This window comes from Podarcis filfolensis (assembly GCF_964270895.1).
Source record: "Podarcis filfolensis genome assembly, chromosome: 6".
Taxonomy (NCBI): Eukaryota; Metazoa; Chordata; class Lepidosauria; order Squamata; family Lacertidae; genus Podarcis; species Podarcis filfolensis.
This window is the reverse complement of record NC_139609.1, coordinates 24,869,565-24,887,097: the sequence shown is the minus strand read 5'-3', so window position 1 is coordinate 24,887,097 and position 17,533 is coordinate 24,869,565. Positions and strand designations below refer to the sequence as shown.

Below are 17,533 nucleotides of genomic sequence, written 5' to 3'. Positions count from 1 at the left end.
GAAGGCAGCATATAGGCAGTGGAGACTTGTCTTTTCACTCCTTCACCATGACCAGAATAGAGATCGCTGTCACCGCCAAGTGTGGCAAAGAGCCAAAAGACCCCCTTTGGCACCATTGGAAACTCCCCCCACCCTGCCCGATTCCCAGCTGTGTGGGCGTTGCTCTTGGACCTGGGGAATTTTTAATTACACTTGGATGAAGTTGCTCACTTTCTGACACCTGGGTATGCCCATTTATGACATAATTCTCAAACAGCCTCATCACCCCTTGCTGGCAATAGACGTCAATATGAGAAATTGAACTTGAACAGGAAACAGACAAGTACGAAATAAACTTGGCTGTAGACATAATTTCATGAAATGTGATTAAGTTTTCCTGTAGCTGGGATTAATACTTGTGTACCTGCAAAGTTAGTAACATGGAACACAATAAGAGAGGGAGAGAGGGAGAGAGAATAAACCTAGAGTCCAAATATGACACATTTCTCTGCAGATGAGATATATGAACTCTCAAAACTAAGTATGAGCTTGGGGATTCAAATGTATTTACTGGGATTTTTATAGCAATTATAAAGACAAATAATGATTGAGAAAAAGAAAGGGAACTAAAAGAAACACGTCTAAAATGTCCCCATCTATGGAGCCAGAAGGATTTAAGTCAACAAGATATTATAAAATAGTCCGAGTTTACAGTCAGTCATCACTGATTTAAAGCTTTGAATAATGCTTCTTTATCTGTGTTTCTCTTGGCTTTATCAACAAGCCTTCCCGTGAAGTTGCTACATCTTTCCAGTGAAAGGCTGCAAAGAAATGGACGCTTGGTTTTATCCATGGTGGGTTTGCCCCAAAGTTCATATTTTTTGTTGAATGGTCTTCATTTCAGACATCATATCCAGCACTCACTTTTCTTTCCACCCCATTTATGAAAAAGGGGTCAGTGCTGCAAGAAGAGCTGGTTACTTACCTCTTGCTGTGTGGCCAGAATGGAGGTTGCATGAGACTGGAACACACAACCAGACTTTATCCCCTGAAGATGGGTGGCAAGAAGAGTTCAGCAATTAGCTGTGGACTCAATAAAGGACTGACAGCACATAGATACTTGGATGCCACTCAAATGGATGTCAGTAAGGGTTCCCTCAGAAATGTTCTACCAACCACTCAAAAGACATTTTGGAGTAGGGATATATAGTCTGATTCTTGGTACCAGTTCTAATAATGTTATTACAAAAATATATATGCATCAGACTCACATGTTAACACTCACAAAATACAAGCCCATTTTTGTTACATTCATAAATATCATAGATCCACATTAAGACATAAGACAATGACTGCGCTTCTGTGTGCATTTGGCTAAGTTACAGGGGCAAAAAAGTGAGAGAAAGATTAACAATAAAACAATGAATGTTAACCAGGGCGTTTTTTTTCAGCCAGAGCTCAGCTCTAGCACCTCTCAAGTGGGTGCCATTGCTATTCTAATGGGACAAGGGAGAAGTTCATGGTAGCCTCCAGCACCTCTTTTTCTAGAAAAATAGCACTGATGTTAACAATGTTTAATAGCTAAGATAATCACCACAACAGTGAATCAATAAGACAGGAGTTAAAGTAAGTACACATTTCAGGAGTATCCAGTTAGCAGACAATTAAGATCAAACATTGATGATGACAGTGGTTGACTAAATTGTCATTGCATTAAAAAATAAAAAATAAAACAAAAATAGCATTGGGGAAATCTGTGGAAAGTTACTGAAAGTGAGACCACTTCACGAAGAGAGGGAACACCAGGGCAATGTGTTTGTGCAGTGTATGTTTAATTAATTAAGCATGAATCCTTTTTCAAACGGGACCCAATGGGTCTAATAAACTACTGCTGCTAATAAAAAAAAATGTCCCGACTGAAAATAGCATGAGTCTCACTTCCCAGAAAAGCAATGACAATGGCATGCGTATGAAGGCGGGCTAGACTCATTCTTTTGGTCCACTGGTTACAGGATATTGTTTAAGGCTAAGCTTTATTCTGGAAATACAGATACACTGTGGTTTTTACAAGTACAGCAGCTTACACATAGTATTACAGTTATTTATGATGTCACTCTGCAAGTTAGCGATTCTGATTCTACTATTTTCCAGGACACATGCTCAACTGGTTTTCAGAAATCAGCAAAATGTCGTATTTCTGGGGAAGTCTCTGTAAATTTATTCCTGCACAACTCCTTGGATGAGGTTGCATGTGGCTTATTTATGATTATGATTATTATGATGATGATTATAAGTTGTTAGTTGCTTTATCTCGCCCAGGGCAACCCAAAGTGATTGATAACCAATCAAATAAACAGACAATAAACCCAACATAGATACATTACAACCAAGAGGAAAGAGAACAACATTAAAAACATCCTACCCATTTTTAAAAGGCCACAGATAGTTATAACCAAAGGCCTAGTTATAGGAAAAAGTTTTTACCTGGTGCCTAAAGATATTTAACAATTGCACCAGGCAAGCCTCTCAGGAGAGAGCATTCCACAAATAGGGAGCCACTGCAGAAACGGCCCATTCTTGTGTTGCCACACTCCAGACCTCTTGTTGATGGGGCACATGAAGAAGGGCCTCATGTGTCATCAAGAAAAAGGTAGCGGAGATTAGAGAGCATTTCTGAATATTTGTCACACTTTTTCATGGGTGTATCATGGGTGCTGTGGTGACATTAGCACTACCATATTAGCGAGCTTCCCCTTCCACTAGTAGAGCAGCACTTAAATTGTTTCCGATAGTCCCATAGCTGGCCCAATGCCTAATGTAGCATTGCACCCTCAGTCCAAGCTGCAGTCCTATACACATTTTTTTAGAAGATTGCCCTGTTGAACTCAATAGAACTTACTTCTATGTGGACGTTCATAAGATTGTATTCTAAATGAAGAAGCTGCCAATAGAGAATCAGTTGTTGTTGTTTTTTAAAAGAACGCACTATAAAAACAAAAGAGAGTTAGAAATTATGCCTTTTTTCCTTTCTGTATTGAACTAGTATCAACAAACTTATTTACATAGACTGTTGGTTTGATCTGATAAGCCTGCCAACAAAAACCACCATGCTATACAAAAATCTCAAGCAGAATTTTTGGCTTTGGAATACAAGCTTCTGTTTATTCAAAACAACGCAATGCTTGCTTTAAATTGTATTAAAGAAACTGGAGATGCAGAATCAAAGCAGCCTTACTAGCAAATCCACAAAAACCTGTTAACCCATGTTGGTCATTTATGGGCCCATCAACAACCTGAAAATAAGAAACAAAACTTCCTATTTTGTGCTTGTAAAAGTTTTCCCATCTGGTTGCTTGGAGGCAATTCTTGCTGACCACAGGTTATCAGCTTGAGTGGCTATTATAGAAGCCTGGGCTTAAATATTTCTTAAGGCAGGCATCCCCAAACTCAGCCCTCCAGATGTTTTAGGACTACAACTCCCATAATCCCTAGCTAACAGGACCAGTGGTCAGGGATGGTGGGAATTGTAGTCCCAAAACATCTGGATGGCTGAGTTTGGGGGTGCCTGTCTTAAGGCATATTTGTGTATGCATTGCATGTAGGTATGCATTTTCACAAATCCTACTGAAAAAAAGAGGCGACATTTTATCAGATACTGTAACCACCACAGGAAGGTCAGGGCTGTCATTTAGTTTGGAAATTTGCATAGTAAGAAACAGAAAGAGGAAATGCTTTCAGCACCCATGGTGTCATCACTGCTTCAGCTTTTTTTTCATTTTCTTTTTCTTTTTTTGCGATAAGTCAGGTTTACCAGTTGTGTTTAACGTACCAGTAAGCGACAAGACAATGGAAATCCCATTGTACAGAATTCCACAATTATGCAGAAGTGGTATCTAGTCAAACCTTGGCTCCCGAATGCCTCCGTTTTGGAACATTTCGGCTCCCGAACGATGAAAACCCGGAAGCAAATGCTCCGGTTCTTGAACCTTTTGGAAGCTAAACTGGCTTCTGGAATGAATTATGTTTGACAACCAAGTTTTGACTGTGAATGAATTTAACATCATGGTGAAAATATATATTGGATTATCATAATGTGGAAAAAACCTGCAAAGATAAGGCTGCTTCTAAATTTCACTGCTAATTGTGAGGGGAGTGGGAATCTAACCTTACAAACAACAATTGTCTCATATAGGCACATGCTTTCAGCTAACAACCAACAGTTGGTGTCTGAATGGAATCTTTCCCCTTCTTGGGATATCTGGAAGCATTTAGGACAAAACAAATTTGTACTAATTTTGGAAAGCAAATGTGTGGAGCCCCACAACAAAATGTTGCAGGAAATAAATTTAGTGACTGCAAATATGTGGAAAAGTAAGCATGTCAAAAATGGGACCGTTGATAAATCAATAAAATGTCACATTAGCACCAGCAGTCCTAAATGCATTGACTACTGGAAGCTGCTAAATACCAAGGCAGACTACACTGCACTGATTAACAGTAATTATCCAGGGTTTCATTTCCCCCCAATAAATCTCATTAAAGCTTGAAATAAAATATACAAAGGTTAATATCAAAATTTTAAAATAAAAAATAAAAGAAACTAATCAAAATAAAAACACAAACCTAGAAGAGGCATAGAAAAAGGGGATGTGAGAAAGAAGAAAGAGGGAAGAAGGAAAGGAAGAGAAAAAAAGATTCTTGGTCTGTCAGCTATATATAGAAAATTATTCAAAACATCCACTCCAAGAAAGCACCCAACAATTCCACTTTCTATAAACCAATATCTTCTTCAGTCCTCAAACCCAGATATCGTAAGTTCATACAGGTGCATAGGTGCATACAGATGCAAGGGTCTCTCCCATATCATCACTTGTGGAAGCTGATTGTTACTATTTAACTCAGTGTTTTAGCTAGAAGTCCTGCTACTGTGGAGATTAGTGGTTCAGGCTAGTTTTTTAATATGAGACAAGGTAGGGCAGCAGAAACCCCAGCTAATGAATTTTCACGCACAACAGCTCTTTGACAGAAAGAAGAAGAGTGCGCTGGTGAACCAGGTGCTTTGCTGCCTTTGCTGTCTTTCAAGTGCACAGGTATGTGTAGGAGGAATGCTGGGTGTGCCAAGGCACACCCTAATATCTTTTTTTAAAAGACTTTGCAAGTCCCTGAACTTGCTCAGCTGTAGAAGGGTACTTGCTCCACCATGGCATTCCCTGCCTGATCAGGTGCACCAGTCTTTCTAACATGCTCCTCTCAACTACTAGAGAAGATTAGCTTCATCCACAGATAACAAAGGATTTCATCACTTATTAAAAAATAGCACATGAACTGGGTCTGCCAATATGATTCTATTAAACCTAAAAATTATCTAAAGAGCTTCTTTGTGTAAGCATATTGAACAAGAGCTATATCTGAAACTGAAGCCTGTTACAATCTTTGGCTAATGGCAGAGCCATTTTTCCAGTGAAACTGTGGGCACGTGTTTAATGTGTCATTAAGCAACAATCATTTTCCTGGTAGTGTTTGATGTTACTAACGCCAAAAGCTTGCAGACTTTTTCTAGTGACGTGCGTACTCCTCAAAGAGTCTCAGAGTTCATGTATCATTGTGATACAAGCACATAAAATCTCTCTTATCTAGCACATAATTGAGGTGCTATCTGATTCATCAATCTGAGATTAGTTTTGATACAGCTGGTTTCAGCATTGTTCTGTCACTGATACTTCCCACACTCCAAATGCCATTACTAAGCAACAGTAAACACTAATATTTGTATTTTATGAAAATCTCCATTAACTGCAGAGTGCTTTAATATCAGGTATAGATATATAATTCCTAGAGAAGATTCAGGATGTCACTTGAAATATAGTGTGCTTCCAGACGATTCCTTAATATTATAAATGGGCTGTTCAGATATTGCAAATGGGACACTGGCAACATTTTTTATTTATTTATTGGATTTCCTCCAGAAAGAGTAAATCAGAATTAAATAAAGGAGAAATTAAAATACAAGTTGGCATTTTCTATACATGAAGAACACTCATCCTACAATGAATACCTGCCTGACTCTGGAAGCATCTCTGTAAGGAAAACATCCTCTGATAAATACGTTATCTTGTTAATGCCCAAGGAAGCAACAGGTATATAATAAATATGTATTTCTAGACCAACCTCTGTTGAAGAGGAAACTTCCAGGCTTTCATGTTAGAACTTTTTCTGAGACTAGCTTGTTTTAACTCTTAGAAAAGATGGCACAACTAAATTTCTGTTGGGCTACATCAAGAGCTCTGTGTAGCTTATGCCTTGCATTTGCTACTCGGTGACAGATTTTCTATGCTTAAAAAAAAGACTGTTCAGCAATTGCTACAGAACTTAAAACAGAAAGTAGTGTTGTATATTTTACACACACACCACCACCACCACCACCACCACCAAGTACCTGACGGACATACACTCATTTATGGGCAGGAAAGACATGAACAACAGTAGTGTCAAAATAGGTGGGGGAATTGAATTATACCAGTCCACAGTTAGCATGTAGTGGGAGCAGAAGCACAGGTGTGGACAGATTACTATGACTATAAATCAATGCATATACTGTACAGTTCAGCTGAACTGCTGCATTTTTTGTTCAAGGTCATTGCTTATTTTACTATAACTTTTTAAAACTCTAATTACATATATACACTATTTATTCATTATGCTCAGGAAGAGTAATTTAGAAAAAAAGAGAGCCACAGTGGTGTAGTGAATGGAGTGGTTTAAAGTCACATCCCTTTCCCTTTTCGAAGTCAAAATAGGATGTCTACTGTTACAGGAAAAAAGAGGTCTCATTCATAAAAACTACGACAGCTACCACTGCAGAATTGCTATCAGATTGGTAAATACTTCTACAGAGGAATTCTACTCATCATGACTTTTATGCCCCATGTTTCTTGGAAGAAAACGTGTTTTGCTGACTTCTTTGAAATAATCCAGTGGTCCAGCAAAACAGGGTTTGTTTCTTTACTGTTTTGTGATTCCATGCATCATTTTTTAATGCATGCATACTCTATGATACAGATTTTTAAATTGTTCCTCTGAACCAATACACTTTCTAACACCTTCAAAAATCTATAAAACAGCACCCTAATTAGCTTCCTTTGTTGCCTAGAACTATACAGGTTCTCTGAACACAGCATAATTATACTGGAAAACTGCAAAAAAACTGAAGTTCCAGCTGTACTACAGAAAGAAACATGGGCTAATACCCTTAAGTATCACTAGTATTTCTAACAAGTACTGTAGTAAACACTGTAAGGTAAAGCTTGAGAGGCTGCCGGGTGTGGGGCAGTGATCTAGGAAAGAGTTATAACCCCAGTTTGTTAAAGCATTAAACTGTCATGCTGAATGGAATAGGGTAAGGAGGTATAATCTACTTATCTCAATATCAGAAATGGTATAATCTACCTATCTCAATACCAGAAAATAAAGGGGGGCTCACAGTAGCCTCTTTCTCTCTTTGTACACTTGATTGGATCCATTCTTCGAAAGCCGTATGCGCAAAAAGTTATATGCAAAGAAGTACATAGTACACCTGTGCACGCTCTGTGTGCGCGCGCGTGTGAGAGAGAGTGTGTGTGTACAGGGAGCCATTGCTCCGTGCTGGAGCAAAAGGTCAAAAGTCCTTGAGAGCCCTATGCCCAAGACTTTGTGCAGGAAATGCAGCAGATCATACGACTGGACTTTAAAGGGAGTTTTAAAATTGTGCAGGGGAAATGTTTTTCTCACTGGCTGCCATTTGTTTTCATTTTCTTGCTACATCAAACAGAGCTACCTCTGCAAAGAAGCCCCCCACCCCAAATGTGAAAGGACTCCAGGCTTCCAAAAGAACATTTGATCATGTTGAAACTAGTGAAGAGGACAAATTCTGTTTGCTTTTCGTCTGTGAAAAATGAAGGTTTGAAGTGGATCTGCAGGGAGCAGCAGGAACAACAAACTTGACATTTTTACTCTGTTTATCTTTCAAATGGAGAGCTCTTGAAGATACATTCTCACTTGCATGATTCATTATGTTGGCACAACTGTGCAATCGTAAGCACACTGATTCAAAATTAAGTGTCCCAATGGACCTTAATTTTCTAATAAGTGTTATGGTCACAGAGGCTAATCCTAAACACTATGGCAATCCTAGGCGTTTTTACTATGCTGTAAGTATGTCCCATTGAACTCCGTGCAATTTACTTCTGAGTAGTAATGTGAGAAATTTGTTATCACTTTAAGGCAAACCTACCGAATTTTCTAAACCTGTGAACTGAAGCACAGTCGTTATTAAAAATCTGCACTTTTCCAAATTTTGTGGCAGTTTCCTAGTCAAAAATACAATTTTAATTTTATATTGGTTTTATGTATTATATTGAAAGATGCTTTGAAGGAAAGTACTAAGTGCAATAAATAATAATAATACAGTCTTAAATCATATTCATTCTAAGCACACCCAATAGTTCATAAAACAAAACCAAAGGCTAAACCCTTTACAATAGCAGTGAATCTGTTGTTTGGTCATGGTCATCTCATTATTATGTGATTGTATCCTACAGTTTGTGAGTCCCCTTATCTAAGGACGCTGGCCCAAGAATTCTCCTGCAAGGTTTCTGCTGCAATTTGGTCTGCTGTGAGTGTGCATTGCGGTGAGACGCAAAGGCCCACCCATTGAGCTTCCATGTATGCACCGAAGCACCTCAAACTGAAGTTCCCTGGCCTCCCTAAAAATCTGGAGCACTCCAATAACATTGCTGTCCAGTAATTGCATGGCAATCACTTATTTGATGGATGAGCAAAACTACAGTCTCCATGTTGTTCAATAGCTGCTGAACTACACCAGCTCACGCACCATGCCAAATTCCTAAGAAGGACACAGCTCTGTTTTATGTCAAGGCAACTTCAACAGGGTGCCTCAAGGCACATCAGCACTACTGATGACTGACCGATAAGACTGTCCTTTCTGGAATTCTCCCCTCCCTTTTCTCCAGCAGCTTTTCCGCACAGCTGCATTCAACTTCTTATATTTGCTCAAGAAGAGTAATTTCTGCTTACAAGACTGCAAAAGAACAAACTAAACTTTTAACCTAACAAAAATAGGACACAACAAAACCAGTATGTGTTCTAAGCACAGCCCAAACGTACAGGCTGTTTTGTTTTTCTTCCCAATTTGGGGAGGGAGGGTTGTCTTCCAAAGCAGAGACCTGCCTTGTCCTCATAAGACAGAATCTCTATTAAAAATAAAAATAACTAATAATAATAATAATAATAATATAATAATAATAATAATAATAATAATAATAATAATATCTTTATTGTCATTGCCCCCTCTCGGGGACAACGAAATTACTTGACTGCTCCATAAAAACACTAATTAAACAATACAGTATAGTACAGCAAGGAAGATTAGATGACTTTCAAAGTCCAGGCTTCCCATTCAGGGCCGAGATCGCTCTGGAGAAGAAGCTGTTCTTAAGACGGCTCGTTCTTGTCTTCATCGTCCTGTATCTCCGTCCCGACGGCAGAAGCTCGAAGAGACAGTGACCAGGATGCGATGGATCTTTTACTATGTCCAGTGCCTTCCTATGGCACCTTGTAGCATAAATCTGCTCTAAGGTGGAGAGTGGGCAGCCAACAATGCTCTCTGCTGCCTTAACAACTCTGCACAACCCCATCCTGTCCTGGGTAGTACCGCTTCCGTACCACACACATAAGCCATAAGTAAGCACGCTCTCAATGGCACAGTGATAGAAGGCAAGCAGCAGTTTCTGCGGAAGATGGTTTTTCCTTAAAATTCTCAAAAAGTACAGTCTCTGCTGCGCCTTCTTCACAAGCCCCCTTGTGTTGACACTCCAGGACAGATCCTCTTGTAATTCAATGCCCAAAAATCTGAACGTTGTTACCCTCTCCACACAGACCCCATCAATCAAAAGTGGCTGGACATTGCTCTTCTGTCTCCTGAAGTCCACCACAAGCTCCTTTGTCTTCCTTGTATTTATGAGCAAGTTTATCATGTTACTTAAGACTAGATCGGGGATGTGGGGAACCTCAACTCTATGCCACACCCTTTTTCCCCAGGCCACACCCTCTTTGAAATGTTTTTGCCTCACAAGAATGTGTCCTTGAACTCTAATATTGCGGATTGTGCAATCACATTATGTGCTGTAATGAATGCATTATATGAAGATGGAAACACCGAGTTTCCGAAGATATAAACCATAGCACCTCTGTGGAAAACATATTGAGTATATGCAACATATGGGAAGTGACAATGCATTTATCACACTAAAGATGGATGGCCTTATTTCCATAAGATCTTAGTGCTTGACTCCACCGAATAAGCAGCCCATTTGGTACAAGAGAAGGTAATAAGTTAAGTTCAATAAAAAAGGCAAATATGTCCCAATTTATACCAGAACCTTAAGGTAAAGACAAAGAACCCAGAGAGGAACACAGTATGAATCAACAATGTAACTGAAAACTAATGTAGACATTGCAGAACTCAATGCAATTATCATGTAGCTAGGTGAGAACAGATGTGTTTATTGCAACTGGAATAATTGTGGGTTCTACTTTATCACCAGAAGGCAAAAGGGAATGAAGTTGTAATGGCTTAGTCATTTAATATCTGGTCATCATAACTCCCAGCTCCACCAGCCTCAGCCTTGGTAAGTGGCTAAACAAACCATCTCAGGATTCATGTTATGTGCAACCCTAAAAACTATGTTATACCACATGCTGTAGCACAATCTACGCAAGATAAATGCTAATAGCTTTCAAAAGAAGCAGTAAAATACATAAAGGCTACCCCTTAATTCTCCATCTCCTGTTGTAAATTCTTTTGGAAGAGTAGCTGATAAGTGGTGATAATGGCCATTCTCATGTAATAGTTAGAGCAGAGCCTGGGCATCTCCAGCCCATGGGTCTAATTACCGTACTGGTCAGCACCAATCACAATACTGGTGCTAGAGTGCATCTTCAAAGGAGGTCCTCTTAGTGCCGATCAGCTGAGAGGTGCTGAGAGGTAGCCTCATTGAAGTCCATTTTGTAGGCAGGCATGGTTGTGTTTTGAACTAGGATGCCAAGAGAACCAGCTTCAGATCTCCAGCTCATCCATGAAACTTTCTGGCTGACTTGGGCCAGTTGCTTTCTCACAGGGTGTCTCTAATGATAAAATGGGAGAAGAGAGCCATACTGCACTAAGTTTCTTAAATGTAAATAAGTACATACATTTTTTAAAATGCAGATTGACCCATGGTTTCTTGCCACACAAGATTTATCCTTTTCTCTTTCTCTTTTTTTAAAGGATCAGATAGTATGTGCTGGGAAAGACCTCTGTATGATGAGACCCTGGAAAATTGCCAGATACAACAGACAACACTGCAGAGGTAAGGAATTTTTTTTCTTTCCCCAGGTCATGTTTGCTTCTAGGCCACTTTCCAGTGGTGGGCAGGGTCAGAGAAAAAAGTTGGTGGACTAATGAACGCAATGTTCTATTTGGCAACCCAAATGAAATTGTGCAGGCATAATAGCATAATGTTGAATTCCAGTTATTAAATGGGGCTTGAGCTAGGAGAGACTGGCCGGGTAGTTACATTTTAAAAAGATATGTTAATTAATATTTTAAACTTGGAAAACTGGGATAGAAGAAGAATTAGGAATTTCCTTAGACTAATGGATGGGAGAGAAATTTGATTCAGTTTACATTTAAAGGTGGACCTATCTAACTTGTACTTTCTGAAACAAGATGTTAACTGAAATGAAGCCATTCTTTGACATTTGTACATTTCTGAATTTTGCTGTACAGAACTCTCCAGCCAAGCAATGTGTAAGAATAATATATATTAGTGAAAATAACATACAAAAATGCATTAGATTAGTGAAATCCCATCCTTAGACCAAGAGAAGAAGTCTGCGTTCTGCAACATTTTTACTCGATGTTTTCCCATTAAAGTCAACAGAAATGATCCTGAATAACTAGGCTTCAGGGTTACATCTGAAAGGATTAGGTCATAAAGGGTAAGCTATTTAGAGATTTAGAGCTGCAATTAGCATTAACCCAGGTGCAGCCATGGTTCAGGCCATGGGAAAAAAGGCAACTCTAATTCATCATATAAGTGCTTATCACTCACATATTAAGTTTCCATTCATCAACTCTTGGGCTGAATGATATTCCATGTGTGGGTGACAACATATTTGGAATTACCCAAGCCATATGTTTTTTAGATATACTGAGTTCAATTCTGCTTTTGGATATAGTCAGAGAATTTGAAATACAACCATCAGTTTAAAGGAAGGGGACATGTATTCCTTCAGATTTGTGATTTTTTTTTACAGGTAAAAAAAAAAAGAGGACTCTGTCTATCCATAATCCATTTTTTCACTAGTTATTGGAATACAGCTGCAACCAGGGAAACAAAGTCAAGGCAAGGGTTCTATATTGTATCTTAGACACAAGGAGTCTTATGATACTTTAAAGTGTAATCCTAGGCATATCTGCTCAGAAGTAAGTCCACTGAGTTCAGTGTAGCTCACTCCCAGAATAGAGTATAATGGCATTAGCTTTCATTGTCTAGCATCTACTTAATCAGATGCAATAAGTTATTTTCAGCTGACAAGTTTATATAGCCCATGAAAATTTAGTTGTTTATTTATAAAGTTTTCATCCCACCTATTGTCCTAAGTCCCCAGGGCCCAACAGGTCACAACAGTGAAAGACATGAACATTCAACAAGACATTAAAACATAATAGGAGCTTTTCCTATACTGTGATTCACCATCCAAGCCTGCGTTGTCTACACTGGCTGGCAGCAGCTCTCCAGGATTTCAGACAGCAACCTCCCCTAGCTTTAACTGGAGATGTCAGGGATTGACACTCAATTGACCTCCCTCTGGCTCAGATCCTGAGGTCTACCAGGACAGAGAACAGGAGGGGCAAGATAGTGGTGAGTTCGGCACAGTGCAAACACACCAGTGGAGCCAATCCGGTGCTCCTGCCTGTGTGTTTGCACTGCACTGACCTCCCCCACTTCTATCCCAGAATGGAGCAGCAACTCAGCCAAAGAGAGATAAGTTCAACAGAACGTATTCCCAGGTAAGTATGTCTAGGATTGAAGTCGTACTGCATCTTACACAGAGATGGACCAATTTATCCTTTCACTCAAAAACATTTTTGCATCAAAATTCTGCTCTGGCTGTCTGTAGGTAACTTTATATTTAAAGATGAAGCAATGCATGGAACTCATTAAATATCCTGCTTAAACAAATGTGAAACTTGAGAATGTCAGTGTCAGCTGTCAGCAAAAGACGCCCTGAAATCCGGTTAGAGAAACACTCCCAAGAGAAACAAAGAATGGCTCAACAAATACGTTGTTATGAAATACAGCAAGGGTGGCAGGGACACAAGCACAAAGCAAAAGGATTAGCGAGTATATGGACAAATACAGTGGTACCTTGGTTTAAGAACAGCTTAGTTTATGAACAACTTGGATCAAGAACGCTGCAAACCCAGAAGTAGGTGTTTTGGTTTGTGAACTTTGCCTTGGAAGCAAAGCATGTTTCGCATCCTGTTGAGTGTGTTCCATTTGTAAAATGAGTCCCCCACTGCTATGGCAAAGCATGCCTTGGTTTAATAATGCTTTGGTTTAAGAACGGACTTCTGGAACGGATTAAATTCGTAAACCAAGGTACCACTGTATATCTGTTTCCAAAATGGGAACAAACAACACATCATTCCTTAAGTCTCTAGTCCTTGATTTAAACTGAATGGTTTTTAACAGGAGTGATTAAAAGGTAGAATAGACATTTTTAGAATTTGATCAGCTCCTTATGCAGACAAAGATCAAACTACCTTGCTAGTGCAAAACCCATTCAATGAAGCAGCACATGTCCAAGAATGTCCAGAAATGTTCCATATCCTTCAGAATGAAGGCGCAGAATTTTTCCTCAAATGAAACTAACATATGACATGATGAATAAGTATTAAAGCTAGGGCCTTGACTCTCATTTCTTCTACAGGGATTCCTTTTTAGCTCCCCCCCCCCCCGCCCAATTTTTATTCATTCCTGCTACTTAGACAAATTTGCTTTCTTTAGATTAGAGGTGGGGAATCTCAGGGCTGGGGGCTGAATGTGGCCTTCCAGGGCCATCAGAACTCCCTGAATCAAAGTGTTTTTGCTTGGTTATAATGTATTTGGAATGCCTGGCCAGAATTCTGATAATGCCTCTTGCTTGTCTGGATGGAGAACAAATAGGTGTGTGAAGAAACTAGATAAGGGTAAAATTTACATTTGTTGTTTCACTCACTCTTGCCTTGCCCTCCACTGGTATGTAACCCTCAAAAGGCTTTCCAGAAATTAATGTGGCCCTTAGGTTGAAAAAGATTTCCCCTCCTTTGCTTTAGATCATGCATTTCTCCAGATTTTGTAACCTAATTGTTGACAATGGCCAAACAGTCCTTCCCCCAAACACTTTGAATTTTAACAAGTTTCCCTATCTTATCTTTACATGTCTTAATTTGTAAGAGTGCTTTTCCACAGAAAACAGGAAAACGAAACAGAACCTCTATATTCTGAAGAATTTGGAACAGTGTAGCAGAAAGATGCAGACTCTAAGTAGGAGGCTAAATTACTGAAACTTCAGACCAAACCCAGAGACCTTGCAATTGTAACAGTAATATTAACAGGTGTATTAAGCAATGTTTCTTAAAATGATATTCCCTTTGTGGGGTACTAATGCCACTTGCTTCTGAAGCCACTGCAAGACAGACTATAATGAGCTGAAAGAATGCAGTGGATAGCAGGCAAAGAGAAGTCTTCAGCCAACAGTGATGAGGGATGCAGCTACCATGTGAATGTTGTAACTATGTGATGGTTACAAAAAGACACAAATGCCCCTATTTTCATCTGTGAAATGTTGGAGGATATTAAGGATCAGTATCTAGGAAGGCAGATTTTGCAGCTAGCAAATGGGGATGAAAAAGCTAAGCAGGTCTGAACTAGTAGCAATGGTATCAGCAGCAGAACATCTCACAGCACATGACTTCTTTGTTGAGCATTTTTCTCAATTTGTTTGCAGATGGATTAGTAAACACTGGCTATTTAAGAAGCATTCTGATCTGTTTGTGGGGAGGTTGGATGATCCCACACTTTCCAGTGCACTGTCCTCTCACTTTCCTGGTAACAAAAAGTCCAATTTGGGGAGGGGGGTGAATTTGCTATGCAAGACCTCGTAATCAACTATAACTGCACAATTTGCTGCTTTCCAACTGAGTCCCAGACTCAGAATATAACAATCTGAAAGAGCCCCAGGACAAGGGCTGTTCATACAGCCCAAGATGTTCACACAGGATTTTCTTTGCATATAGTGCCAAACTAGAAGCAGATATATACAGTTGCATAACGTGGGAGTCTTTGAGTTGCAGAACTATAATCATAAATCTAAATACAATAGCGATTGCGCTAACAGAGAAACTTCTAAATCAGCAACAGAGAAACTGAGATCAATATGAGATCAAGACCTGAGAAACAAGAAGATGAATGCATGCATTCAGTACACACAGAAATCATGTTCGGCTCCTGCAAAAGATCAAATGAATTATTATAACACACCTATGTTGCTTCACTGATAATCTTCAATATGTTGCACAACTATACTTTCATTTTATGACTGCTCACAGCATCTGTTTTTAACAACGCCATAGAACACAGCAATAAACTGTGTCATTTCCTTAATAAACCCTAGGTGTTTACACAGTCTGCAAGTTCACCAAGTAAACAGACAGCATAAGGAGGAACTTTAAACATAATTATTTTAGCTTTCAAGGAAACATGAGCTTCAAAATGCATTATTTAAAAATAAAATTAAATACCTAAAATTGCATTTGACATTCTACATACAAGTGATTTGTCAAAGACATATGTATAAAAACAAAAACCCCGCATTTTGCACTCCAGGTTTCCAACAGATCATTAGATACTGGATTAAGAAACAGAAGGCAGTATAGCTTCATCCCCCATCCCTTAAGTTTGGTTGGCCTTCATTAGAGACAAGCCTTTCGTGTGGCAGGCCCTATGCTGTAGAACTCCCAATCTGTACAGGTTCGGCAGTAACTATCCCTGCCTTATTTTAAACATCTTCTGAAAACCACATTGTTCAAACAGGTCTTTTCTTTAAAACCAGTACATAAGAACACAATAATCACCTGCTGCATGAGGCCAATGGCCCATCTAGTCCAGTATCCTGTTCTCACAGTGGCCAACCAGATGCCTGTGGGAAACCAGGGAGCAGAACACGAGCATGAAAGATTCCTCTCCAGCCATTGGTATTTGGGAGCATTGCTGCCTCCAGCTGTGGCAGCAGAGTAAAGCCATCATGGATAGTAGCCATTAAAAGTCATCTCTATGAATTTGTCTAATCCTCTTTTAAAGACATCCCAGGTGGAATCTACACACATATTAAAAACGTTCTGAAATTGCTTTTTTTAAAGCGTTTTTTTTTAAAATATATTGAATTTTCCATCGCCATCCAGTGTCACATTGTATACTGAACTTAAAACACACTGAAAACGTTTTATTTGCTGCTGTATAGCTGAGTCTCAAGTTGATGGCCATCACTGCATCCTGGGGGAGCGAGCTCCATAGTTAGACCCTGTGTTTGGTGGCTGGGAAGAAGGTAAATTCCATGCTATGGATCATTAGGAAATAAAACTGCCAATATCATAATGCCGTTATGCAAATCTATGGTGCAACCACATAGGGACAAGTATCATTGCCCTTCCATAGGTTCTCAAAACCTGTTGCTATATTAAGCTTGCTTTGTTGCCAGCTTAATTTTTCATTTTATTTAAGCCTGAGCAGTTTTGCCTAAGGCTGCAAACCAATTCACACTTACAGTGCTTCCCTAAGTGGTTGCTAATTGCAGACCCAAAGCTGCTCAAGTGCACACTTAATCCAGATTTCCCATTTAATCCAGATTTACAATTTACATGGAAAGAGTGGTTCTGAATTAAATGGGGAGGGATATGGGACAGCATTTTGATGATGATGATGACAATGATGTTGTGTAGAATATGCAGAAAACTTGCAGGCACAAGCAGCACTGAGTGTACAATAAACTGTATTGTGCAAGTGTTCTTACTTGCAAAGGAATGTGCATAAGACTGGGTTCTAAGGGGACAAATTCAATTCAGTTCACATTTAAAGGTGAGCCTACATAATTCACACTTTCTGAAACAGTATGCGAACTGAAATGCAGCTGTCCCTTTGAAATTCATACTTCTTTAAATTTTGAATAGCAGTTCTCCAGTTCTCTTGTGGGCAAGAATGATATACTGGGGTGAAGTGCCCATAAAAACTCATATAAATGAAAATAACACAGAAAAATGCATTATTTTAGGTGAGACTGCTTTGCAAAAATGCGTGCATTTGGTAAAATTGCATATCAAAATGTGTATTTAGGAGACATGCACACTAAACTGCTGGTGAATGCTCATGAAGACTTGAAAAAAGGCATGTTGATGATATAATGCAGAAAAATT

At 39.2% G+C, this 17,533-nt stretch overlaps 1 protein-coding gene across 7 annotated transcripts in view; it reads right to left on the bottom strand.

Moving 5' to 3' along the window:
• The window catches only part of SLC44A3 (solute carrier family 44 member 3), a 104,518-nt gene that overhangs the window by 77,602 nt on the left and 9,383 nt on the right, over nucleotides 1-17,533 (bottom strand). The window contains exons 1-2 of one of the 7 annotated variants that reach the window (XM_083620640.1): nucleotides 2,879-4,442; nucleotides 965-1,027 (exon numbers count right to left, since the gene is read on the bottom strand). The exons of 4 other annotated variants lie outside the window; for them this stretch is intronic. In XM_083620640.1, the coding sequence (XP_083476766.1) occupies nucleotides 965-1,027; nucleotides 2,879-2,896 (81 nt within the window). In that variant the 5' untranslated portion in view covers nucleotides 2,897-4,442. Of the gene's footprint in view, nucleotides 1-964; nucleotides 1,028-2,878; nucleotides 4,443-4,765; nucleotides 4,985-17,533 lie in introns of those variants that run through there. 2 more of the 7 variants (XM_083620638.1, XM_083620643.1) reach the window with 2 other exon arrangements.